The sequence below is a fragment of the Delphinapterus leucas genome, chromosome 1 (assembly GCF_059928025.1).
Source record: "Delphinapterus leucas isolate spDelLeu-1000000601 "Yukka" chromosome 1, BTC_Dleu_Yukka2, whole genome shotgun sequence".
In the NCBI taxonomy this organism is placed as follows: Eukaryota; Metazoa; Chordata; class Mammalia; order Artiodactyla; family Monodontidae; genus Delphinapterus; species Delphinapterus leucas.
The window spans coordinates 136,861,223-136,888,374 of record NC_143129.1 but is presented as its reverse complement, the minus strand read 5'-3'; the positions used below and the strand labels follow the sequence as shown (position 1 = coordinate 136,888,374).

At 34.3% G+C, this 27,152-nt stretch overlaps 1 protein-coding gene and 1 non-coding gene across 3 annotated transcripts in view; one reads left to right on the top strand and one right to left on the bottom strand.

The window, feature by feature from the left end:
- Window positions 1-25,110, top strand: part of ATG4C (autophagy related 4C cysteine peptidase) — an 88,692-nt gene extending 63,582 nt beyond the window's left edge. The window contains exons 8-11 of one of the 2 annotated variants that reach the window (XM_022581246.2): window positions 3,776-3,854; window positions 4,514-4,590; window positions 9,962-10,081; window positions 24,720-25,110. In XM_022581246.2, coding sequence (XP_022436954.1) covers window positions 3,776-3,854; window positions 4,514-4,590; window positions 9,962-10,081; window positions 24,720-24,887 — 444 coding nt within the window. In that variant the 3' untranslated portion in view covers window positions 24,888-25,110. Of the gene's footprint in view, window positions 1-3,775; window positions 3,855-4,513; window positions 4,591-9,715; window positions 10,082-24,719 lie in introns of those variants that run through there. The other variant, XM_089921590.1, reaches the window with a different exon arrangement.
- Window positions 15,523-15,629, bottom strand: LOC149750739 (U6 spliceosomal RNA). Its single transcript, XR_016391006.1, has one exon. It is a non-coding gene; the product is annotated as a U6 spliceosomal RNA (small nuclear RNA).
- Window positions 25,111-27,152: the final 2,042 nt, after the last annotated feature.

Below are 27,152 nucleotides of genomic sequence, written 5' to 3'. Positions count from 1 at the left end.
CCTGTCTAATTAGGTTATCTTGTCACCAAACTTTAACTTTTGAAATACTTAGTTTCTAGTTGAGAGTACAGTATTTATATTATTTTCATAGTTTTAATAAAATCAAGACCAGAGATAGAATTCCTCTTTGAATGGAGTGTTATGGCATATATTAATCTTGAAATAAAGTTTAGATTTGTTCCCTACATGAAGCATTAACCCCATATTGTCCCTTTGTATATAGGTAAAACATATATCCTCGCTCTAGATTGTACCAATTCTAAAAACCTAGAGCAGTTATTTTCAATATGTGGTATATGGAAGTCTTCTAGCTGGTATATTGGCTTTTCCTAATCGTTACTAAACTGTTGCAGGCATACTTGTTACTAATAATACCAGTACTATAACCAATAACATATACACACCCTAGATAAAAGTGGGGTTTTGATTTCTAACATGTGGACTCTTTAGTAGAATTATTGGTGGAATGTGAGAAGATATAAACCATTTCATCTAGTGAATCCACTGAGGGTTTCGAGACTTCTCACATGTTGTCGTGTCTCTGTTGGTTGTAACCAAATCTGAAATGAATTCCCCTGCCTTCTCTACTACCATGAGAAGATCAGAAATTGAGGCAGTCTCGGAACTGACTCTTTTGCCAAACCCCCACTCCTGGTGAAATGGACTGCAGATAGCTTTGAGGCATGCTTCTTCTGGCTGAGGGCTTTGCTGTTTGGTGGTATTGATAGAAGTTATCAGATGAGTGATTCATTGGAGTCTACATTGTAGTGAAACAAACCATGGTTAGCTGTTAAAGTGATCCTTAGTACCTAGCATATAGGAGCTGCTCAGCAAATATTTGTTAACTCTCATATTTGTATAACACTTTTGATACAGATTTATCTCATTTTACCCTCATACTAGCTAGAAACTGGATTGTCTTTATAAAACAGAAATGACAGAAGTTAAGTGATATGTTCAAATTCGGATAACAAACTGGTGACAGAGACCAGAACTTTTGTTGTTTTTCATATTTTCCTCTAAAATATGGACTCTCTGAAATGTAACATTTCTTTGAGCTTCTACTTATTTAATTTATGCTACAGTCCCCTTTTAGAGTAGTGACTACTAATACATTTAAAATTTTCAACTCTCAGGTAAAAATGGCTGAGTGAAGTAGTGTTATGTTGTGCTTGGTCAGGGCGTGGTTGGGTCAGAAGCCAAAAGGAGAGCATGTAAAGAGTCATTCAGTTAGCAGTGAAAAAATAGTGTGTCTAATAGCCCTAAAAGAAAAGTAATCTTTCTCTTCCATTTCTGCTCCCTTTTCTTCTCCTCCTTCTCCACCTCCTTCTGTACCTCCATCACTGCCCCGCCCACTGCCCCCCACTCCACTTCTTCCTCCTCCTCCTTTGTCAGCAGCTGTATTTTTTCCTGCCAAACCATTGTGCATTATACTCTCTAAAATTCACCATTCAATTCTAGTTTTAAAATGTATTGATTGAGGTAATTCCACAATATTTCAGAGATGGTTACCATCTCCTGCTGCATTCTGTGAGGAGAAAGAAATTTGGTGTGGTGCTTTATCAGCTCTTACCACAGGAAGTTTACTTATTTATTTATTTTTAAAAGGACCTGGAATGAGGAAAATCCAATATGTTCTCTTTCTTCAGCAAGACAAATTAGGACTTTCCTTTTTGACTGATTACTTCAGTCTTATTTATTGCTTCATGGATACAGCTCAATCAATTCTCACCACTAGATAACTGTGAAAAAGCTTTTTTAGAACTGAAAAGTGTTTCAGGTTTCCAAAGATACAGCTTCTTATATGTAATGGCATTTTAGCTCCTAATCTACTTATAAGTGTTTATTGCTAAATCTGCTCTAATCTGTTGAAAAGGAAATATAGGTGTCAAGAACCAAAGTCTTTCTTCCATTACCTGAAATCATTCTTTTTCTGAAGAGAGTCTGTGATGATTCTTGCTATACATATATGTATTTTTTCTTTTTTTTCTTGGCTATGAGGGACTTAGAACTTTCACTTCCTCATGAGTCCCTGTATCAGAAACATTGTATTTCAGCTGATCAGGTTGCCTCAGATTAAAGTAAGGCACTCTCTAATTGAGTTAAGGATTTTTATTTAGGGGGAAAGCAATAGAATAATAGAACTGTTAATAGAATGATAATAACAATAGAATAATAATAACTATTATCAAGTTTTTTGGTATAATTTCATCTTAATTTATTTTTTAGTTAGCTCTAAAATTTTAACTTTATATGCCTTCTCTGTTTCTGTAATTTCTTCAGTGCAGTTCTCCTTTCCAAAAAAACCTCTATGATATTTTCACAAGACTGAAAATATACAAAATTTACAGCCATTAAATATTATAATATAGATCTATATTTATTGATAGGAAAAGATGTTTATGAGATAATGAATGACAAAAGTTACAATAGCATATGTTGTATGGTGCCATATATATAACATTGTATTTATAAATCTATATGTGAATATATGTAATATAGACAGATGTCAAGAAGGTATTCTCCTAAATGTTAATAATGATGAGTGTTGGGGTTTTGGGAAATTTCTGTGTGTGTTTTTTCAATAACCACCACATATTATTTTTAAGAAAATAATTAAGTTTAAACAAAACTGTGGTTTGTTTACTTGTTAAAGGAAAAAAACATTTGTTCATACAGTATTTTTGTATCTTCTAGATTTTGAAACATCCTCTCACTTAAGAGAAGGAAAGTTTATTGTTTAATATTTTGGGGTTTTATAACATATACTTTATCATACTAGTGTTTTCTAACATAATATATGCTAAAATTAATGTAGAAACTATTGATAGGCTATTGATTGATTCCACTGGACTTTTTTTTTTTTTTTTTTTTTTTTTGCGGTACGTGGGCCTCTCACAGCTGCGGCCTCTCCCGCTGCGGAGCACAGGCTCCGGACGCGCAGGCCCAGCGGCCACGGCCCATGGGCCCAGCCGCTACGCAGCACGCGGTATCCTCCCAGACTAGGGCACGAACCCGCGCCCCCTGCATCGGCAGGCGGACCCCCCAACCACTGAGCCACCAGGGAAGCCCTGGACATGTTTTTAATTGACTCCACTCCATGGACATGTTTTTTTTAAAAGTATAGAATTACTTGGCCGAGCTTAAATAGAGTTCTGCTTAGAATAGATGCTGAGGGAAATATTAAACAATTTATTGAGGTACCACTGATATTTTATGATTAGTAAAATAAACTGAGTTTAAATACAGTAATAATTATTATTTTCCTTGGATTAAATTGTTTTCATTAGTCTCTATATTTATTCCCAATGAAGTACCGTAAAAATTTTGTCATGAATGCCATTGATTAAAAATGGTTTTTAGTTTGTGATTCTAAGACTCAGGTTTCAGTGAAAACAGTGACAATGTCCAATAATTATTTCTAGCATTTCAAAAAGCCTGATGAAAATACTACATTGATCACAGCAAGGCTGCACCAGCTAACTGAAAGGCCAAATGTTTTTACTTTGGCAGGCATTTTTATTGCCTTTCCATGGTTAATGTTGTTTATCTCTATAACTGGCACATAATAATTGTTTAATGTTGTTGAATGGTTTAAAGAAAATGGAAGATTGGTGGACAAAAGGATTTCAGAACATGGGGAAAATGTAATAAAAATAAAACTGGTGGTGAAAAATTTGGGAACTACTGCTACTATTAGTAATACAAATTTGGTTGTTTTGAATAATTATCATTTGTCTCTTGACTCTAAATCTGAATTAATTTATTTTGGCAGGGTATTTTAAGCCTTGAATATTGTGTGGGTATTGTTGGTGGCAAACCTAAACAGTCATATTACTTTGCTGGATTTCAAGGTTAGTGATTTAGTAAAATATATTTCTTCTCTGTTTTCTTTTAAAAGTTGGAAAGTTAATATAGGATCATCTAGAAACAGGATGATTAACGGAGCAAAATGAGTACCTTATAAATTCATCAGTCCTACCATAGCCGTTCATTTGTCATTTGGTCCACAACATAATTGGATTCTGTAAAATGTATATTTAATTTCTGTTATTGCATAAACAAGGCATAATTTATTGGTTTTACTAAACTTTAGAAGACATTGCTGCCACATTCTGGCAGTTGCTATTTATATATTTACCTTTTACCAGTTTTAGTGGTGCTAGTTGATGATAAAATGACAAGCAATATGTTCTTCCTGTCAGGATAAAGTAGTGCAATACATTTTTCATATGCAAACTGTAGAATACAATTGTGTGTTTGTGAAAGTAATTTTATCACCAAAAATTAAATGACAGTCTCATCACTTTATAAAAATTCTGCTTATACAAGCATATTTGATTATGCAAAAGTTAATCTGTCCTGTGCAAACCTATGTTTCAGTCAATGAATATCAGTCTGGCAAGCTGTTACTCCCAGATTTTTTTCAGCTATTCTACATAGAAATTGGATTGTAAGCAGTGTAATAATAAGGTGTTTTTTGAATTACTTGTCTTCTGTCTTGTCCTTGTAGATGACAGTTTGATTTACATGGATCCTCATTACTGCCAATCTTTTGTAGATGTCAGCATAAAGGATTTCCCTCTTGAGGTACTGTGGATAAAGAGCTGGTACTGTTTTCTTACCATATGAAGCAAATTCTAATTATTTAGAGATGTGCTAGGCAGCTACGCTTTTATGGTATCACAGTTACAAGTTAATAATAAATATTTTACTAATTTATAAAACCATAATACATACAACAGTCAAAGGTTAAATAATTCGTTGCTGAATTTTAATTTACTATACACTTTCTTCTTCATTTATCTTTGTCTCTAACTTGTTAGATACCCTAGCCCTACCAAAATAAATTATCAAGCCTCCAAGTAACTTTGTACATATACAGATGAATAGTACTGAAGAATTTAAAATGTTAGGTATGTTTAAAAAAAAAGGGAGAAAAAAAGAAAAATAAAGAAGATGATGGAGTTGGGTTAGAGTGACAAAGTGATTGAAGGAGCCTGCAAAATTATTTTGCTTTAATTATAGTAATTAAGTCTTAGCCTCTAGTTAAGTTTTCACGAGTATTAATTGGGTTTCTAATATTTGTTTTAGCTTTGATTTCTTAGTCTTCTTTTCATTTATGTTAATCATTTTCTGATCCAGCATTTAGAAAAAATTTTTTATTGCATTATAGTTGGTTTACAATGTTGTGTTAGTTTCAGGTATACAGCAAAGTGAATCAATTATACATGTGCAGCACCTTTTTTTTTTTTTTTTTTTTTTTTTTTGGCGGTACCCGAGCCCGTCACTGTTGTGGTCTCTGCTGTTGTGGAGCACAGGCTCTGGACACGCAGGCTCAGCGGCCATGGCTCACGGGCCCAGCCGCTCCGCGGCATGTGGGATCTTCCCAGACCGGGGCACGAACCCGTGTCCCCTGCATCGGCAGGCGGACTCTCAACCACTGCGCCACCAGGGAAGCCCCATGTGCAGCATTTTAATTCAGAAAATTTTGAGAGTGCATAAGTGAGACATGTTATTATTACATGGTTTTGGTTCTTGTTTTCCCAGGTGATGCTTTTACAGGCTTTTAAAATAATCACTTGAGTGGCATGGATCACTAATTCTCAAGGGCTTGACAAGATGGAAATGTGGTTTAGTACTTTGTTTTAGTAATAGCTTGCTAGCTAATATTAATACCTAATAAGTATTTAGGGGGTAGATTATGAAAGTGGATAAACCACAAGATTAAAAACTGGTTTTAAAAGGTACATTATAAAACAGCCTAGCATTTTTTGTAGACTGTTACCTCAACCAAAGTACAAGCGTCTTGAGGCCAGAATCAGCTTTGCTTTCTACTTCCTTCCTTCATAATATTTTGCATGTAAGCTTTAATAAATATTTCTAGTTGGCTGATGGATACTGTGGGAGGAGGCACATAGAATTGTGCTACGTGAACCACACTGTAATTCTTTTGCTGCTGTGTTGTGGTCTTGTGGCATTGATTCCTATGTCTAAGTTACATTTCCAGTGTGTCTGTGTCAAACTGACTCCTTAAAAAAGTAAATACTTGAGATTCAGATGGAAACTAGTTCACAGTATTCTAGGATTATCTAAAATAGGCAAATTAAAAGATTATTAGTGTTGGTTATTTTGACCAGTAGAAAGAGACTATTCTTCTGATATTTTGAGAGACTCTACAAAGATGCCAGGTCAGCGAATATCCTGGTTATGTCTACACAGTCAATATTAGGAAGGTCGCAGCTCATTATTGGGAGACTGTTGCAACACTTCAGCACTTCAGTAAAAGCTTGAAGTGGGGTGAAAGTGAGAATGGAAAAGAAGAATTGATTTTAAGAGACTTTGTAAAGTAAAATTTGGTGAAATTAGGTAACTTCTTGAATGCACAGAAGCATTTATTTCTTATATATTGGGACACCAAGAAAGTGGGTTTAAGATGAGCTTCAGCAGTGAGGGTCTGTTGAACTGTGGGTTCACATTGTTAGTGGTTAGGACAGGGCAGAGTGTCAGTTGTTGGGATGAGAGGACTAGTGGATATACATTTTCTTATACATATTTATGAAGTGTGTGTGTGTGTACATGCATGTATGTGTGTGTATATATTTAATAAGTTAAAATTTCTTAAACCAGAGGCTATTGCTTCATGCTATTTATGATATACTTTCAGAATGACTGATTCTATCTCTTTACAAATACTGAATTTATTCTATTATTAAGGTAATATTGTATTACCTTAATATTAATATTCTATTAATAAGGTAAGAAAAACCTTATTATAGATATGTTAGTCTCTTCTGATTCCTGGGCCCCCAATTCCAAGTTTCAGGTTTTAGGAGGTTTATACAGTGGTGACTATTTTAATATATCCTAGTAAGTTCAGAGAATAGTGGCATTAAAGCTATTAGAATGATTTGATGTGATTATGTAGATAGATGAGTGAATTCATCGGTGAAAGATGTACGCTTTATGAATTACACATGTGAACTGCAGTTCATAGGAGGTGCTTTTTAGTAAGGATGTATTCTCTAATTAGTTATCTTAGGAAGCTTTATCTAAATCACCAGAATAACACAGCTACACCTAAAAGTATTTGTTTCAGTATTATTTGTATGTTTAGGTAATAGAATCCACTATTCCATATAATAAGCCTAGAACAGGCCTAGCATTTAGTAGGTGCCTGATATCTAACTGTTTGTTTAGGCAGTGAATAAACAGTGTGTTGAAAAATGAAATAAATGGGAATTGACTCACTCTGGCCAGTTTTTTCAGAAATATATTTTATTGTCACAGAAGTGTATCTAGTGATACTTGCTAAAATGTGTTTGTGAAGTAGAAGCTGCTACTCTTAGCAGTCATCAGAATTTTAAAAATTAAAAAAGAAATCTAAGTGCATAGCTCAGATAATTATCACAAAGTGAACATAGCTATGTAATGCCACTTGGGAAAATATTTTAAAGTCTAACTTGTTTTACAGTAAACAGAAATGATTCTGAATTATAAATTAATGTTGGTTTGTGTCAGAATCTTCTTGGGTGAACAAAAGATTATAATTTAAATGGTATAAAATGCCTCTCTGTAATATGAGTCCTAGTACTCATGTAGGAACACCCAATAACAATTTCACTTTTCAGTCATCAGAGATTTATATCTGTGTTTTGGTGAATAATTTCAAAGTTCTTTGTAGGTATCAAAACAACTATGATTAACTAGTGTTTGTCATTATTATCTCTGATGATTGAGGCAATACAGTGAAATAGCACTAAGCCTATTCCGGTTTAGTCTCAGTGGTTCTTACATGAAAACTTGAATCAATGCTTTAGTATAATTTAGGGCACCCATGTAGACAGGTTAAAAAAATACTTTGTTTGACCGTACAAACTTTTGGTTGTTCTTTCTTATCTCCAAGTAGCAAAAACTAAATAAACATTCCTTATTATTGGCTTTGGAAGGAGTTGGGCAAATGACTATTGTTAGATACCTTGTATGTAGAATAACTTTATTGTAACTGTGACCTGGAACTGTCTGAGCCTTAAACAGTAATACTCCTGTATATTGTTAACTAACAAGTTTACCTAGCTCTTCTGTGCCTTTCCAGATCTGTTTTTAATATCTCTTTATAAATAAAACAGGTAAAACAATGTTAGAAAAAGTCCAACTAAGACAATACGTGTGTTGATTAGAACACTGGACGTTCCAGTTTAGCTAGGTTGGATCTCACTGTAAAGTAAGTGTTAGCTAAGCATTTCATAGAAGTCATAGTTTTGAAAACACATTTGTTTGGTCTATGCTTACTAGCATGATGTTGGATTTGAATCTAGTATGTGACTGAACTATCCGTAAGGGAAAAAAAAGCAGCTTGGAATGTATTCATTTTGCATATCCTCTGATGATAATATGGGATATTAACTGGATAACTAGGATGTATGTAAAGGGAGAGAAAAGAGTGATTTTGACTGATTCACCATGAACACAACTGTGAAAGCCTATATTTTTCTGCGTTTTAATAGATAGTTTCAAGTTGAAATCCCTTAGTTTCAGGCATTAAATGTAGGGAAATTTTAAGTTTATGGGTTCATATCCAGCCTAGATTATTTCTTGAGCTGCTTCTTTAATTCAGAAATATAAAATGTGCAATGAAGAATTTCCCATACCTGTCTCCCATCTGCCCAGTTTTCTTCCTCTCCTTAAACTTGTTAATTTTTGATATCTTTACGCAAATATAAGCAAATATGAATATATATATATTTTTTATGGCCCTTCTTTTTTTTTTTTTTGCGGTACATGGGCCTCTCACTGTTGTGGCCTCTCCCGTGGCGGAGCACAGGCTCCGGACGCGCAGGCTCAGCGGTCATGGCTCACGGGCCCAGCCGCTCCGCGGCATGTGGGATCTTCCCAGACCGGGGCACAAACCCACGTCCCCTGCATCGGCAGGCGGACTCGCAAACACTGTGCCACCAGGGAAGCCCTGGCCCTCCTTTTTAACATAAACTTTTTTTTATACATACAAAAAAAGATTTGGTAGCATCAATAATTTTTAAGGACAAGTGTCTGAGCATTCACGCAGTTCAAAAAAAAATCTTTTGAACAAAGTACCAGAGTGTAGTGGTGAAGACAAAAAACCATTGGAATGATTAGCTTTATATTCTGCCCTTTTCCTCCTTTTGCTTTCTCTAAAGATACCAGACTCTACTAGTAGCCACAGCCTATTGACAAGAGTAGAGAGTCTAGAGCAGTCTCCTTAGCTCATTTATATCTTTAGCACTGTGACCACTTGAGAAAAGTGAACTAAGGGACAGGAGGACTGGTAAGGAGAAGGGCAAGGACCATAATAGAACAGTTTTCACCTGTATCCTGTGTGGGACTGAACAAGAACTTGAGGTAAAGCTCAGTAGAAGAATGGGTTGGGAGAATGTGTAATTATGTGCTAATTATGTCAGTTGCTAAAACTCTCATGTTGATCTCTTTTTATATCATTATGGAACATTTTCATGAACCAGCGTATTTGTTTACAAAGTCTTCGTATTCTTATTCAAAGGTTTATAAACACTTAAAAAATCTCTAACCAAACAGACTTAATTACACTTTCTTAGAAATAGCTAACTTGATTCTAAACCTTGTACTAGCTTATTCGTGTCTTTTTCAGAGACACATTTTTCTTCCCTTCTGCAAGTGTTAGAAATGCACACCACTTTGACACACTTCCTTTCTTTTGCAGAATGGCACTAATGTTGCATAAGGTGGAGATCTGGTGAATTGAATATACACAATGTTGGCGCTTACGTTTTACAGCTTTGGAGATTGGGAGGGATCATCTTCAGAGGAGAGACTAAAACACCATTTGAAAGCATGTTTGTAGTTTGGAGGAAAGCTAGATAGCAAATTTTAAATTAAGTAATATTTTTGTATACTTAAGTCCATCAAATAAAACTAAATTAATCCTAAAGAACTTTTAAAATTACAGACATTCCACTGCCCTTCTCCCAAAAAGATGTCATTTCGAAAAATGGATCCTAGCTGTACAATAGGATTTTACTGTCGAAATGTTCAGGACTTCAAACGAGCTTCTGAAGAAATCACTAAGGTACTTTTATTTTAAATATTATAATAATATTTGTAAATGACCTAATTTTTATTAGAGGTAGCCTATCAGAAGATAAAAATATATAGATTATGATTCGTTTATAAAATTTCCCCTTGAATGTTAATATTATTAAGAATATTTTGAACCAGAAAATACAACTATTTGGGGATTCCTAGCTTTTGAGGATGATGAAATCACTTAGTGACCAATTGAAAGTATTGATTGCTCCACTAGGTGGCACTGTTGAAATAAAAATCTCTGCAAACTAGCCATGTGCAAGCAATTAGGTTATATTTTATTTGAAGAGGATTTTAAAAGGGCAATACCTTAGGGGGTAGAAAAAAAATTAATGAAGTATTTGATCAAGCCAAATTGTGCATTATTTCTTGTTAGTCCAAGTGTTTTGATTTTTGTAAAGAGAAATGGTGTTTTTGGATTTCTCAGAACTGTTTTATCAAATGAGCTGTATTGTTACCTTCCAATAAACTTGTTTAATTTGATCTATTCTACTTATAGGATCTTGGAAATAGGTTTATTTAACTCCTCTTATTACCTTTAAACTTCTGCATTTTTCTGGCCCTTGAGTACTGCTAAAACATTTATAGGGCCATAAACTCTGTCTATATATAGTACTTTAGAAAGTAAAAAAATTACTTATTTAGGAAGTAAGCCTAATTGGATGGCTCTCTTTATTAGTATCAATATTATAGGTTATCATTTTTTATTGTAAGTAAAACTAAAACTAGAATCATTTTTGGGAATTCTTAACTTGAGCTCAGTTGTAATATGTATACCTTATTACTGCTTTACTTCTGATTAATTTTATTCAGGAAAATAGACATAGTGGGTTGAAATTTTAGTTTTATAGTGTAAAAATACAATGAAAAAAAATAAAAAGTTTCATTTAAGTTAGGCTTAGTTTACTTGACCTGCCATGTAAAAGAGGAAATTTAACAGGAACATGACAGAAGAATGAATGAGGAGAGGAGAAAATGAGATATGTGAGAACCTTTTCTTATTCCTCATTTCTCACAGTTGTCATCTTTTCATTCTTCTTTTCAACCTGAAAGGCCAAGTGAACATAAGAAAATATGTTTTCTCCATTTTCCCCTCTTTTATTGCTTGAAATTAGTATATACATTTGTATATTTTAGTTTGACAATTCTCTGGCTTTATGGAGTATCATGTATGTGCTAAAATATACAAATACAGATATATGGTAATATAGATTGATGTTGATGAACATTTTCCATTAAAAAGTCCCATTTATGTTTCCATTAGTTTATTTTTTATCTAGGTTGAAATAAGTATATTTAGAGCAGTGATGTAGTCTACCTCTGGAATAGAAAAAAGCCCAAATTACTGTTACCAAATTGAGAAAAACAATATTCATAAATGAGTTGCATGTTGATATTTTCTGATTAAAAACAGATAGTTTCGTGGTTTTATACTAATAGTTTTTACACTGGAAAACTACTTAGAAGTTATTGCTATTGATGCATCTAAGTAATATGCAGTATTAAAGCAATGAGAAACCATGTTGAAATATAATATGGAAGTACTGAGAATTTTGCCAGAGTCAATTAACTTTGCTTTAATTATACTGTTGTTCTTAAGTTAATAGCTTTTTGGTAGCAGTATCAAAACCTCACTTTGTCAGTTAATAACTTGATCATTTACTTTTGCTTGGAAGATGGTAAGTTAAGCAATTTTCCTTCTTAAAAACTGAATTCAGCATTTTTAGTTAAACTGTTATTTTGTTCTTTGAAAATTAAAACATCTTAAATTATTTGTTTCTATATAGGATATATTTTCAGTTTTCTCATTTTGAAATTGAGGCCAGGTAGTCTAGATTCTCATGTTTAATTTGTAATGCTATATGAATGAATATTCTAATGCTTATGCCACATGAGTTTTAAAATGTTAATAAAAATTGTTAAATTAATTCAGTGTTTAGCAGAGCTCAGTCCAGCAAGTATCTGAATAACTGTCATGTTGAAAACACAAAATGACCAAGGCTTTGCCCTCAAGTAGCATTTATAGTTCAGGAGGCGGAATAAGACAAGTAGACGTGTATTACATTGAATATGATAAGCATTCATACAGAAATAGAAATAAATTGATAGGGTAAGGAGGAGTGTTAAAATGAGAGCGATGTCGCATCCAAGTCAAAGTTCTTTATTGTGATGGTGATATTTAATATGAGCCCTAAAGTGTAGGCTTAATTTCTGTTGGCTAAGGGAGAAGGGGGAGGGTACGTCAAGCAGAGGAGATAACAAGAGGAAAAGTAGTGGAAAAGAAAAATGTAGAGCTTCTCTAGAGAATGGCAAATAGTCCAATTTGTTAGGTGCCATGGATACATATAGGGCACGATTTTTTGTCTTCTGATCGCACGAATCAGAATCCCTAGAGGTATGGCCTGGGAGCCTCCATTTCTAACAAACTTCACAAGTAATCTTGTACACCAAATTTGAGAACCACTAGTATAAGACAGTGCAACCTAAAGTGTGATACTTGATGTTTTAAGTGACCCTGGGACAAATATTGATACTTATATATGTATATTCATATTAGAAAAGAATAGCTGGCTTATTAAACATGTGGTTTCCTACTTATCATTGACCTGTACAAGGCTACTGGGGTTAAAATTATGAAAAGAAAATTATTCATTAATTGTAATAGAGATGGCATATATAGTGAAAATAAGGAAGGAGGTATATAAATGTCCAAGGCTTGGGAAACACTGCTATAGGAAATAGTGAAGGATGAGGCTAGAAAAGGAGGTTGGAATAATATTGTGGAGAGTATTGAATGCCAGACTGAAGAAGTTTGTACTTTGCAATATGTTCATTTTATTAAATTAGTTTTTTAAAATTTCAAGCATACGGAAATATAGAGGATAGAATAATAAATAGCCATGTGCTACCTCTAAGCTTAAGGGAGAAAAAAATACCCCACGTATATAATCGAAGTGTATTACCCTTCCCCAATCTTATTCCCTTATTTCCTTCCCAGTGGTAGCCACTATCCTAAATTAGTGTAAATTAGTATACTTGATGTAACTGTAAACAACGTACACTGTTTTTTTTTGTATGTTCTTAAACTTGTCATCAATTATATATTCATATAAAAATGTTATGTATCCCTTTGCAATTTGCTTTTTCATTTGATAGTGACTTGGAGATTATATCTATTCATGTTGGTCTAGCTTATTCATTTAAACTGCTAAATAGTAGTACATTTTACAGTATACTACATTTTTGTTTTCATCTTTATCGGAGTATAATTGCTTTACAATGGTGTGTTAGTTTCTGCTTTACAACAAAGTGAATCAGTCATACATATACATATGTTCCCATATCTCCTCCCTCTTGCGTCTCCCTCCCTCCCACCCTCCCTATCCCACCCCTCCAGGCCGTCACAAAGCACCGAGCTGATCTCCCTGTGCTATGCAGTTGCTTCCCATTAGTTATCTACCTTACGTTTGGTAGTGTATATATGTCCATGCCTCTCTCTCGCTTTGTCACAGCTTACCCTTCCCCCTCCCCATATCCTCAAGTCCATTCTCTAGTAGGTCTGTGTCTTTATTCCTGTCTTACCCCTAGGTTCTTCATGACATTTTTTTTTCTTAAATTCCATATATATGTGTTAGGATATGGTATTTGTCTTTCTCTTTCTGACTTCACTCTGTATGACAGACTCTAGATCTATCCACCTCATTACAAATAGCTCAATTTCGTTTCTTTTTATGGCTGAGTAATATTCCATTGTATATATGTGCCACATCTTTTTTATCCATTCATCTGATGATGGACACTTAGGTTGTTTCCATCTCCGAGCTATTGTAAATAGAGCTGCAATGAACATTTTGGTACATGACTCTTTTTGAATTATGGTTTTCTCAGGGTATATGCCCAGTAGTGGGATTGCTGGGTCATATGGTAGTTCTATTTGTAGTTTTTTAAGGAACCTCCATACTGTTCTCCATAGTGGCTGTATCAATTCACATTCCCACCAGCAGTGCAAGAGGGTTCCCTTTTCTCCACACCCTCTCCAGCATTTATTGTTTCTAGATTTTTTGATGATGGCCATTCTGACTGGTGTGAGATGATATCTCATTGTAGTTTTGATTTGCATTTCTCTAATGATTACTGATGTTGAGCGTTCTTTCATGTGTTTGTTGGCAGTCTGTATATCTTCTTTGGAGAAATGTCTATTTAGGTCTTCTGCCCATTTTTGGATTGGGTTGTTTGTTTTTTTGATATTGAGCTGCATGAGCTGCTTGTAAATTTTGGAGATTAGTCCTTCGTCAGTTGCTTCATTTGCAAATATTTTCTTGCATTCTGAGGGTTGTCTTTTTGTCTTGTTTATGGTTTCCTTTGCTGTGCAAAAGCTTTGAAGTTTCATTAGGTCCCATTTGTTTATTTTTGTTTTTATTTCCATTTCTCTAGGAGGTGGGTCAAAAAGGATCTTGCTGTGATTTATGTCATAGAGTGTTCTGCCTGTGTTTTCCTCTAAGAGTTTGATAGTGTCTGGCCTTGCATTTAGGTCTTTAATCCATTTTGAGCTTATTTTTGTGTATGGTGTTAGGGAGTGATCTAATCTCATACTTTTACATGTAGCTGTCCTGTTTTCCCAGCACCACTTATTGAAGAGGCTGTCCTTTCTCCACTGTACACTCCTGCCTCCTTTATCAAAGATAAGGTGACCATATGTGCGTGGGTTTATCTCTGTGCTTTCTATCCTGTTCCATTGATCTTTCTGTTTTTGTGCCAGTACCATACTGTCTTGATTACTGTAGCTTTGTAGTATAGTCTGAAGTCAGGGAGCCTGATTCCTCCAGCTCCGTTTTTTGTTCTCAAGATTGCTTTGGCTATTCGGGGTCTTTTGTGTTTTCATACAAATTGTGAAATTTTTTGTTCTAGTTCTGTGAAAAATGCCAGTGATAGTTTGATAGGGATTGCATTGAATCTGTAGATTGCTTTGGGTAGTATAGTCATTTTCACAATGTTGATTCTTCCATCCAAGAACATGGTATATCTCTCCATCTCTTTGTATCATCTTTAATTTCTTTCATCAGTGTCTTATAGTTTTCTGCATACAGGTCTTTTGTCTCCTTAGGTAGGTTTATTCCTAGATATTTTATTCTTTTTGTTGCAGTGGTAAATGGGAGTCTTTTCTTGATTTCACTTTCAGATTTTTCATCATTAGTGTATAGGAATGCCAGAGATTTCTGTGCATTAATTTTGTATCCTGCTACTTTACCAAATTCACTGATTAGCTCTAGTAGTTTTCTGGTAGCATCTTTAGGATTCTCTATGTATAGTATCATGTCATCTGCAAACAGTGACAGCTTTACTTCTTTTCCAATTTGGATTCCTTTTATTTCCTTTTCTTCTCTGATTGCTGTGGCTATAACTTCCAGAACTCTGTTGAATAAGAAAAATATGGAATGCTTCACAAATTTGCGTGTCATCCTTGAGCAGGGGCCATGCTAATCTTCTCTGTATCGTTCCAGTTTTAGTATGTGTGCTGCCAAAGGGAGCACTACAGTATACTACATTTTAAAACATGTATTTATTGAATTTTTTGAAGTATAGTTGATTTACAATGTTACATTAATGTCTGCTGTACAGTTGTACATATATATGTATATATATTCTTTTATACATGTATATTCTCAGTTGTACATATATATACTTTTTTGTATTCTTTTCCATTATGGTTTATCACAGGATATTGAATATAGTTCCCTGTGCTGTACAGTAGGACCTTGTTGTTTGTTTATTTATTTATTGAGGTAGAGATGTTGAACATCTTTTCATATACCTGTTGGCCAATCGGCATGTCTTCTTTAAAGAAACAGCTATTTAGGTTTTCTCCCCAGTTTTTGATTGGGTTGTTTGTTTTATTTGATATTGAGTAGTATAAGCTGTTTGTACATTTTAGATATTAACCCCTTGTCAGGTGCATCGTTTGCAAATATTTTCTCCCATTCTGTAGGTTGTCTTTTAATTTTGTTGATGGTTTCCTTTGCTGTGCAAAAGCTTATAAGTTTGTTTAGGTCCCATTTGTTTACTTTTGCTTTTATTTCTTTTGTCTTGGGAGACTGATCTAAGAAAATATTGCTATGATTTATGTCGAAGAATGTTTTGTCTATGTTCTCTTCTAGGAGTTTTATGGTGTCATGTCCTGTATTTAGGTCTTTAAGACATTTTGATTTTGTTTTGTATATATGGTTTGAGGGAGTGTTCTAATTTCACTGATTTATGTGAGGCTGTCCAGCTTTCCCAGCACCACTTGCTGAAGAGATTATCTTTTCTCCATTGTATATTCTTGCTTCCTTTGTTATAGATTAATTGACAGTAGGTGTGTGGGTTTACTTCTGGGCTCTCTATTCTGTTCCATCTATCTATGTGTCTGTTTCTGTGCCAATACCATGCTGTTTTGATTACTGTAGCTTTGTAGTATTGTCTGAAGTCTGGGAGGGTTTTTCCTCCAGCTTTGTTCTTTTCCCTCAGGAGTGCTTTGGCAACTCTGGGTCTTTTGTGGTTGCATATAAATTTTAGTATTATTTCCTCTAGTTCTGTGAAAAATGTCTTGGATAATTTGATAGGGATTGCATTAAATCTGTAGATTGCTGTGAGTAGTACAGCCTTTTAACAATATTAATTCTTTCAATCCAAGAGCATGAGCTATCTTTCCATTTCTTTAAATCATCTTCAGTTTCCTTTATCAGAGTTTTATAGTTTTCAGTGTATAGGTTTTTCACCTAGGATGCTGCCATTTTAGATTAGCACTACAGTTCATTTCCTTCTAATCTTTTTTCTTTCTTTTTTTAATAATTGTGTTTTTTCTTTTTTATATTGAATTATAATTGACATACAATATTAGACTAGTTTCAGTTGTACAACATGGTGATTCAATATTTTTAAACATTATGAAGTGATCACCATGATAAGTCCAGTTACCATCTGTCACCATACAGAGTAATTACAATATTATAGACTATATTCCCCATGGTGTAGAATACATCCCTGTGACTTTTTAATTTTATTTATTTAATTAATTAATTTATTTAAGCATCTTTATTGGAGTATAATTGCTTTACAGTGGTGTGTTAGTTTCTGCTTTATAACAAAGTGAATCAGTTATATATATACATATATCCCCATATCTCTTCCCTCTTGTGTCTCCCTCCCTCCCACCCTCCCTATCCCACCCCTCCAGGCCGTCACAAAGCACCGAGCTGATCTCCCTGTGCTATGCAGTTGCTTCCCATTAGTTATCTACCTTACGTTTGGTAGTGTATATATGTCCATGCCTCTCTCTCGCTTTGTCACAGCTTACCCTTCCCCCTCCCCATATCCTCAAGTCCATTCTCTAGTAGGTCTGTGTCTTTATTCCTGTCTTACCCCTAGGTTCTTCATGACATTTTTTTTTCTTAAATTCCATATATATGTGTTAGGATATGGTATTTGTCTTTCTCTTTCTGACTTCACTCTGTATGACAGACTCTAGATCTATCCACCTCATTACAAATAGCTCAATTTCGTTTCTTTTTATGGCTGAGTAATATTCCATTGTATATATGTGCCACATCTTTTTTATCCATTCATCCGATGATGGACACTTAGGTTGTTTCCATCTCCGAGCTATTGTAAATAGAGCTGCAATGAACATTTTGGTACATGACTCTTTTTGAATTATGGTTTTCTCAGGGTATATGCCCAGTAGTGGGATTGCTGGGTCATATGGTAGTTCTATTTGTAGTTTTTTAAGGAACCTCCATACTGTTCTCCATAGTGGCTGTATCAATTCACATTCCCACCAGCAGTGCAAGAGGGTTCCCTTTTCTCCACACCCTCTCCAGCATTTATTGTTTCTAGATTTTTTGATGATGGCCATTCTGACTGGTGTGAGATGATATCTCATTGTAGTTTTGACTTGCATTTCTCTAACGATTAATGATGTTGAGCATTCTTTCATGTGTTTGTTGGCAGTCTGTATATCTTCTTTGGAGAAATGTCTATTTAGGTCTTCTGCCCATTTTTGGATTGGGTTGTTTGTTTTTTTGATATTGAGCTGCATGAGCTGCTTGTAAATTTTGGAGATGAATCCTTTGTCAGTTGCTTCATTTGCAAATATTTTCTCGCATTCTGAGGGTTGTCTTTTTGTCTTGTTTATGGTGTCCTTTGCTGTGCAAAAGCCTTTAAGTTTCATTAGGTCCCATTTGTTTATTTTTGTTTTTATTTCCATTTCTCTAGGAGGTGGATCAAAAAGGATCTTGCTGTGATTTATGTCATAGAGTGTTCTGCCTATGTTTTCCTCTAAGAGTTTGATAGTGTCTGGCCTTACATTTAGGTCTTTAATCCATTTTGAGTTTATTTTTGTGTATGGTGTTAGGGAGTGTTCTAATTTCATTCTTTTACATGTAGCTGTCTAGTTTTCCCAGCACCGCTTATTGAAGTGGCTGTCTCTTCTCCATTTTATATTCTTGCCTCCTTTATCAAAGATAAGGTGACCATATGTGCGTGGGTCTATCTCTGTGCTTTCTATCCTGTTCCATTGATCTATCTTTCTGTTTTTGTGCCAGTACCATACTGTCTTGATTACTGTAGCTTTGTAGTATAGTCTGAAGTCAGGGAGCCTGATTCCTCCAGCTCCGTTTTTCTTTCTCAAGATTGCTTTGGTTATATGGGGTTTTTTGTGTTTTCATACAAATTGTGAAATTTTTTGTTCTAGTTCTGTGAAAAATGCCAGTGGTAGTTTGATGGGGATTGCATTGAATCTGTAGATTGCTTTGGGTAGTATAGTCATTTTCACAATGTTGATTCTTCCAATCCAAGAACATGGTATATCTCTCCATCTCTTTGTATCATCTTTAATTTCTTTCATCAGTATCTTATGATATTCTGCATACAGGTCTTTTGTCTCCTTAGGTAGGTTTATTCCTAGATATTTTATTCATTTTGTTGCAGTGGTAAATGGGAGTGTTTTCTTAATTTCACTTTCAGATTTTTCGTCATTAGTGTATAGGCATGCCAGAGATTTCTGTGCATTAATTTTGTATTCTGCTACTTTACCAAATTCATTGATTAACTCTAGTAGTTTTCTGGTGACATCTTAGGATTCTCTATGTATAGTATCATGTCATCTGCAAACAATGACTCTTTTACTTCTTCTTTTCCAATTTGTATTCCTTTTATTTCTTTTGCTTCTCTGATTGCCATGGCTAGGACTTCCAAAGCTGTGCTGAATAATAGTGGCGAGAGTGGACATCCTTTTCTTTTTTCTGATCTTAGAGGAAATGCTTTCAGTTTTTCACCATTGCAAATGGTGTTTGCTGTGGGTTTTTAATATATGGACTTTATTATGTTGAGGTAGGGTCCGTCTGTGCCCACTCCCTGGAGAGTTTTTAATCATAAATAGGTGTTGAATTTTGTGAAAAGCTTTTTCTGCATTTATTGAGATGATCATTTGGTTTTTATTCTTCAGTTTATTAATATTGGTGTATCACATTGATTTTTTTTAACATTTCTATTGGAGTATAATTGCTTTACAATGTTGTGTTAGTTTCTGCTGTATCACAAAGTGAATCAGCTATATCACATTGATTGATTTGCATATATTGAAGAATCCTTACATCCCTGGGATAAATCCCACTATCATGGTGTATGATCCTTTTAATGTGCTGTTGGATTCTGTTTGCTAGTATTTTGTTGAGGATTTTTGCATCTATATTCATCAGTGATATTTGCCTATAGTTTTCTTCTTTGGTAACATTTTTGTCTGGTTTTGTTATCAGGGTGGTGGTGGCCTCGTAGAATGAGTTTGGGGGTGTTCCTCCCTCTGCTATATTTTGGAAGAGTTTGAGAACCATAGGTGTTAGCTCTCCTCTAAATGTTTGATAGAATTCGCCTGTGAAGCCATCTGGTCCTGGGCTTTGTTTGTTGGAACTTTTTTTTTTTTTTTTTTTTGCGGTACACGGGCCTCTCACTGTTGTGGCCTCTCCCGTTGTGGAGCACAGGCTCCGGACGCGCAGGCTCAGCGGCCATGGCTCATGGGCCCAGCCGCTCCGCGGCATGTGGGATCTTCCCGGACCGGGGCACGAACCCGTGTCCCCTGCACCGGCAGGCAGACTCTCAACCACTGCGCCACCAGGGAAGCCCTGTTGGAACATTTTTAATCACAGTTTCAATTTCATTGCTTCTGATTGGCCTGTTTATATTTTCTATTTCTTCCTGGTTCAGTCTGGTAAGGTTGTGCTTTTCTAAAAATTTGTCCATTTCTTCCAGGTTGTCCATTTTATTGGCATAGAGTTGCTTGTAGTAGTCTCTTAAGATGCTTTGTATTTCTTTGGGGTCCATTGTAACTTCTCCTTTTTCATTTCTAATTTTATTGATTTGAGTCCTTTCCCTCTTCTTCTTGATGAGTCTGGCTAAAGGTTTATCAATTTTGTTTATCTTCTCAAAGGACCGGCTTTTAGTTTTATTGATCTTTCCTATTGTTTTCTTTGTTTCTATTTCATTTATTTCTGCTCTGATCTTTATGATTTCTTTCCTTCTGCTGACTTTGGGTTTTGTTTGTTCTTCTCTCTCTAGTTCCTTTAGGTGTAAGTTTAGATTGTTTATTTGGAATTTTTCTTGTTTCTTGAGGTAGGATTTTATTGCTATAAACTTCCCTCTTAGAACTTCCTTTGCTGCATCCCATAGGTTTTGGATCGTTGTGTTTTCATTGTCATTTGTCTCTAGGTACTTTCTGATTTCCTCTTTGATTTCTTCAGTGATCTCTTGGTTATTTAGTAATGTATTGTTTAGCCTCCATGTGTTTGTGTTTTTTTATATTTTCTTCCCTGTAATTTATTTCTATTCTCATAGCATTGTGGTCGGAAAAGATCCTTGATAGATTTCAGTTTTCTTAAATTTACCAAGGCTTGATTTGTGACCCAAGATGTGATCTATCCTGGAGAATGTTCTGTGCGCACTTGAGACGAAAGCGTAATCTGCTGTTTTCAGATGGAATGTCCTATAAAAGTTAAATTGTGTGGTCTGTTGTGTCATTTAAAGCTTGTGTTTTCTTATTTGTTTTCTGTCTGGATGATCTGTGCACTGGTGTAAGTGAGGTGTTAGGTTACCCCGCTATTACTGTGTTACTGTCAATTTCCTCTTTTATAGCTGTTAGCATTTGCCTTATGTATTGAGGTGCTCCTATGTTGGGTGCATATATATTTATAATTGTTATATGTTCTTGGATTGATCCCTTGGTCATTATGTAGTATCCTTACTTGTCTCTTATAACATTCTTTATTTTAAAGTCTATTTTGTCTTATATGAGTATTGCTACTCCAGCTTTCTTTTGATTTCTATTTGCATGGAAAATTTTTTCATCACTTTACTTTCAGTCTGTATGTGTCCCTAGGTCTGCAGTGGGTCTCCTATAAACAGCATATATATATGCGTCTTGTATTTGTATCTATTCAGGAAGCCTGTGTCTTTTGGTTGGAGCATTTAATCCATTCATATTTAAGGTAATTATCGACATGTATGTTCCTATTACCATTTTCTTAATTGTTTTGGGTTTGTTTTTGTAGGTCCTTTTCTTCTCTTGTGTTTCCCACTTAGAGAAGTTCCTTTAGCATTTGTTGTAGAGCTGGTTTGGTGGTGCTGAATTCTCTTTGCTTTTGCTTGTCTGTAAAGCTTTTGGTTTCTCCATCGAATCTGAATGAGATCCTTGCTGGGTAGAATAATCTCGGTTGTAGGCTCTTCCCTCTCTTTAAATATATCATGCCACTCCCTTCTGGCTTGTAGAGTTTCTGCTGAGAAATCAGCTGTTAACCTTATGGGAGTTCCCTTGTATGTTATTTGTCATTTTTCCCTTGCTGCTTTCAATAATTCTCTTTGTGTTTAATTTTTGTCAATTTGATTACTATGTGTCTTGGCGTGTTTCTCCTTGGGTTTATCCTGCCTGGGACTCTCAGCGCTTCCTGGGCTTGCTGGCTGTTTCCTTTCTCATGTTAGGGAAGTTTTTGACTATAATCTCTTCAAATATTTTCTCTGGTCCTTTCTCTGTCTCTTCTTCTGGGACCCCTATAATGTGAATGTTAGTGCATTTAATGTGTCCCAGAGGTCTCTTAGGCTGTCTTCATTTCTTTTCATTCTTTTTTCTTTATTCTGTTCTGTGGCAGTGAATTCCACCATTCTGTCTTCCAGGTCACTTATCCGTTCTTCTACCTCAGTTATTCTGCTATTGATTCTGTCTAGTGTATTTTTGATTTCAGATGTTGTGTTGTTCATCTCTGTTTGTTCTTTAATTCTTCTAGATCTTTGTTAAACATTTCTTGCATCTTCTCAGTCTTTGCCTCCATTCTTTTTCCAAGGTCTAGGACCATGTTCACTATCATTATTCTGAATTCTTTTTCTGGAAGGTTACCTCTATCCACTTCATTTAGTTGTTTTTCTGGGGTTTTATCTTATTCCCTCCTCTGATACATAGTCCTCTGCTTTTCATTTTGTCTATCTTTCTGTGAATGTGGTTTTCATTCCACAGGCTGCAGGATTGTAGTCCAGTATTTATTATGTAATGTTAAAGGAAAAACAGGATAAACACTATATATAAAATTTAATCTCAGTTTTGTTAAAGTAATTTTAAACGTACTTTAAAAAGTCTAGACGGAAATACAACAAAATATTAAATATTTCCCCAAGTTATTAAATGTCTTTCATTATCTTTATTTTGTATAATATCTCAATTGATATAATACCCCAAGTCATATAGATAACCTAATTTGGAATTTTCTTTGTGTAGATTTTATATTATCCATTATGGAGGGACCTTATTGTTTTGACAGTGCATCCTATTTTGTAGTATAAAAAAGAAAACTAAACTTTTCCCTTCTAATAGAAGTTCAAATCAATGGTTATTCTTAAAAAAAAAAGTCTAAAAAATTCTTGATATGGTGCTTAGAGCTTTGAAAAGCATTTGAAAGGCGTCTTGATTTTGAAAGAAAGGATGAAGACATGATAATGTTAGCTTTGCATGTTGAGTTGAAAATGATACAATGATACCTGCTTGTTAGATACTGGACTTTTATAAGTGATGTTAAATGAATATAAAATGGTAACAATTTTGGACTGTATTCCACCCATTGGCTCGAGGTGAAAGATGATTGATCAGATGCCGGCCCCCTCTGTCTCTTACTTTTCATTTCCACATTTTTGCCCTTCTCTCTACCTTTTTTATTTTTAGAATGTAAGTTAAATGAATTTGAGAAGTGTAAAAAGTAGGAGCACAATATGAATTATAGGATCAATCATATTTCATCACATCTGGTTTTTTAAGTACTTGATTGTTTTTATTTAAATGGTTCACTTCCACTCAATTAGAAAATGGATTTCATATTAACTGTCTCATTGAAATATTTTAAATTTAACATTGTATCTGTATCCTAGGGCTACATATTTATTTTAGCCAAGAGAATCTATAAATGTAGTATATAAGAATTTGATGAGCCTTCAGTTGAATATCAACATTTGGGAGAATTTAGTTTTTACTGCTAAAATTATCCTTAAATTATATTTAATTGATCATGATTAATGATGTATAAGTACTATCGATATTTTTTCAGCATTCTTTGAAACTCACATAAACTTTTCAGAATCCTTCTTGTAAGTCCTGGTTACCTATAGAAATGTTTATTTCTATAAAAACATCCTTCACTCAAAAATTTTTATTCACCTTAAAATGAAAATTGTTTTAATTTTTTAATAGACTTTGTTTAACAGAAATATTTAAATGGTTTAGAATGGGTTGTTGGCTTGTCAACGAATCCCAAATTGACAGAGGTTATATAAAGGTTGTTGGTGTTCTCACAAAATTCCAGGTATTACTTATTTTACTTCTAAATTGTGTAATGTAACTTTAGAAGGTAATATGTAAAGTGTGGATTGTTACTGTGTATAAGAATACTGTTTTTCATCTTAACTAGATTATTGCAGAAATATATTTTTTTAATATAGAAATCTTTGAAAAGACCAAACTTGATTTTAAAAAATAACTTTTTATTGCTTTTGGTCATCCTAACATTTCTCTGAGATAAGGAGATTCAATAACTTTTTCCCAGTTTTATAGGTGATACTCAGGTAGAGTGATTTGTCAAAGATCACATCAAAGTTAAGTTGTAGAAGTGAGATTAGAATGGACCTTTTGACTTAGTTTAATTTTTTTTTCTGTGTTATGGTACTAAACAGTCATTCACAGTATTTTACCATAATCAGTGATACCATTTTGTTTTATTGTCTATTACCACCAATAGAAGATAAATCTTAACTCACTAGTAAGCCTTCAAACAAATGTGACCAAAAGACTTTACTTTTGGGGGTTTTGGGTAGGAATGATAATATAGTTAATTTCTGATGGTCTAATCCTAATGGGGAAGTAGGTATTTAGCGATAAATAAACTATACAATGCTGATCAACTTTTGTCTTTTAGCCAGAACAGTAAGGCAGTAGCACTGGCTAAATGTAAATGAGAGAAGCTAACAAGAGAGATTCAGGGCTAAAACATTAGATTTCATCATGTGGTCCTACTGTGTACTATTGCATCCAATAAGGGATTCTTCTGTTCTTTCTGTTACAGATGCTGAAAATTTCTTCTAAGGAGAAATATCCCTTATTTACTTTTGTAAATGGTCATTCCAGAGACTATGATTTTACATCTACTACAACCAATGAAGAAGACCTTTTCTCAGAGGATGAAAAGAAAAGATTAAAAAGATTTAGCACAGAAGAGTTTGTCTTGCTGTAAAGATTAGCACATTTGTGCTTGATGAGAAGAAATCCTTTGAAGGAAGCAAAATGAAGAGAAACAAGTATACTTGAAACTGGTTTATTTTCACAAATACCTTAATTTTATACGTTCTTTAAAAAAAGAACATTTGAAAATATACAAGTTTTAAAGATATTTTTTTGAAAGAGAAATGATTCAGTGAATCTTGATTTCTAATAAATATCAAGTGATTCTGGCTGCATTCCTGTTTCCCTAAGATCTGCTAATGATAACTCTACCTTAACTGCAAGTCTTCCAGTCTTCAAATTCTTCCACCTGGGTCCAGTATTCTCCTGAAGGTTTTGTGATATTGGGCCCCAAAATAGGATCACCAAATAGTTTCAAAAGCTTCAGATTATACTAATGACCAGAAGAGCAGAGAATGAATCTTCAGTGCTGCCTAAGCCTCCTGATATTAATGCAACCAAAGGATGCTTTTGGATGTATCTTGATATATTAAATAGTAATTTTTAGCTGTGATATGATACAATTACATAAGCAGAATTTTGAGTTAAGGTAATACTTAGCAATATGATTTTACAGTGGCACCTCATTTTACTTGCTGTTGTTGAGCCTTGTCTGAGCAGTGAAGGTTAAGTATTGGTTTTCCCTACAGATTTAAAGTTTATGTTATTAATAATAACTACATCCAATCTAACAGATAAAGGCAAAATTTTTTGTTTCCTATCTCAAAAATGAAATTTTATGGAAACTCTACTTATTATGCAGTTTTAAAATCTAAAGGTAAGTACCAGGAAAGGTATCAGTAGATGCTCCCCATGTGATTTTTGCTATTTGTATAAATCAGTGCAGTGGTGTTTAGAAGCTGAGGCCATCTATAAGGTAAATCTGCCTTAAGTGTGTTATGTATTGCTTAAAGGCAAATATGTGATATAAAAGTATGAGTTATTATTGAGCCAGGTTTATAAAATAAGTACTTTAATAAAGATGTAAGAACATAAAATGCCTTTGTTTTGGTTTTAATGGGATTATTTTAATCCTTTCATTTGAAAAATCATTGTCTCAAATGAATTCTGTTTATTTATAATGAAGGCAAATAATATTGTTGCTTTGAAAGCAAGTATTAACTTATTTTATGAAGCTTCCATGTTTCAGTGTGAAAAGGTGACTTATAAAGACATAAAATTGTGTATCATTTAAAGTCATTGATTTTTTCCCTTCAGGAAGCCTATTTGTTAGGTTTAGAGTTACATGCAAAACTGAAAGAGGGTGGGCAGATAGATTGCTTTGGTATGCCTGATGAGAGAAATCAGGTTTGGCATTTCCTGGTGAAGATAGTTTATTGAATTCAAAAAATAGTCAGTAATCTAAAATTTTCCTTTACCCTAGATGAAATCTGGACAAGTTAAGTATGGTACTGATTTTCGTAGAATGCGAAAGCAGTACAGGTACAACAAGAAGCCAGTGGTATGCCTGATTTTATACACTGCAGCTCCCTCGTCTAAAGTACTGCAATTTGTTGTTCCTATACACCTGCAGTAGTCACAGGATTCTACAACAAACACATCAAATGAGAGCACCATATCTTCAAACAAATCAGAACTGACTGTAAGTGTTCTCTTACAAGGACTATATACAAGCTTAGAATTACAGGATAGCATTCTGTTATTTTCACAGCATATTTGGGGATGAGACAAAATTACACCTGGACAAAGTTGAGGTGAGAGGAGGGAGAAGCTTCCTTTACATTGCGTTATATTGAAAATACTCAGAATATTGCACAGACAAGACAGATCTTACAATACAGTCATCCCCATGACTGAGAATAAATGGTTAGGATCAGAAATTATTAGAATAATATGCATATAAAAAGTATTCAACAATATGTATGAATGAATGCATGCATTCATGAAAATTGAGAAATAGGCTGATGGATTTATCTTGTCTATTAATAATAAAAAAATCAGCTTCAGCCAAGGACCAGCCAAAAGTTGTGCTAATCTTTTACTGGAAAGACAGCAACAAAACTACATCATTAGATTTAGAATAGAGGTTTCAGACTTTGTTTTGAACACAGATTTCATTTAAAGTTCTGATAGCCAGTAAACTCAGTCAATAAAGCTATTGGATGATCTCTTTCAGCCTGGAATAAAAGAAAGTAAAAAGAGACAAGATTCTAAAGTGGGTGTTCTGATAGGAGGATCCTCCATCATTAAGATACTAGATTTTACCATTAACATATCAGAAATGAATTTAAAAAATTTTTGATGTGACTTTTTGGTG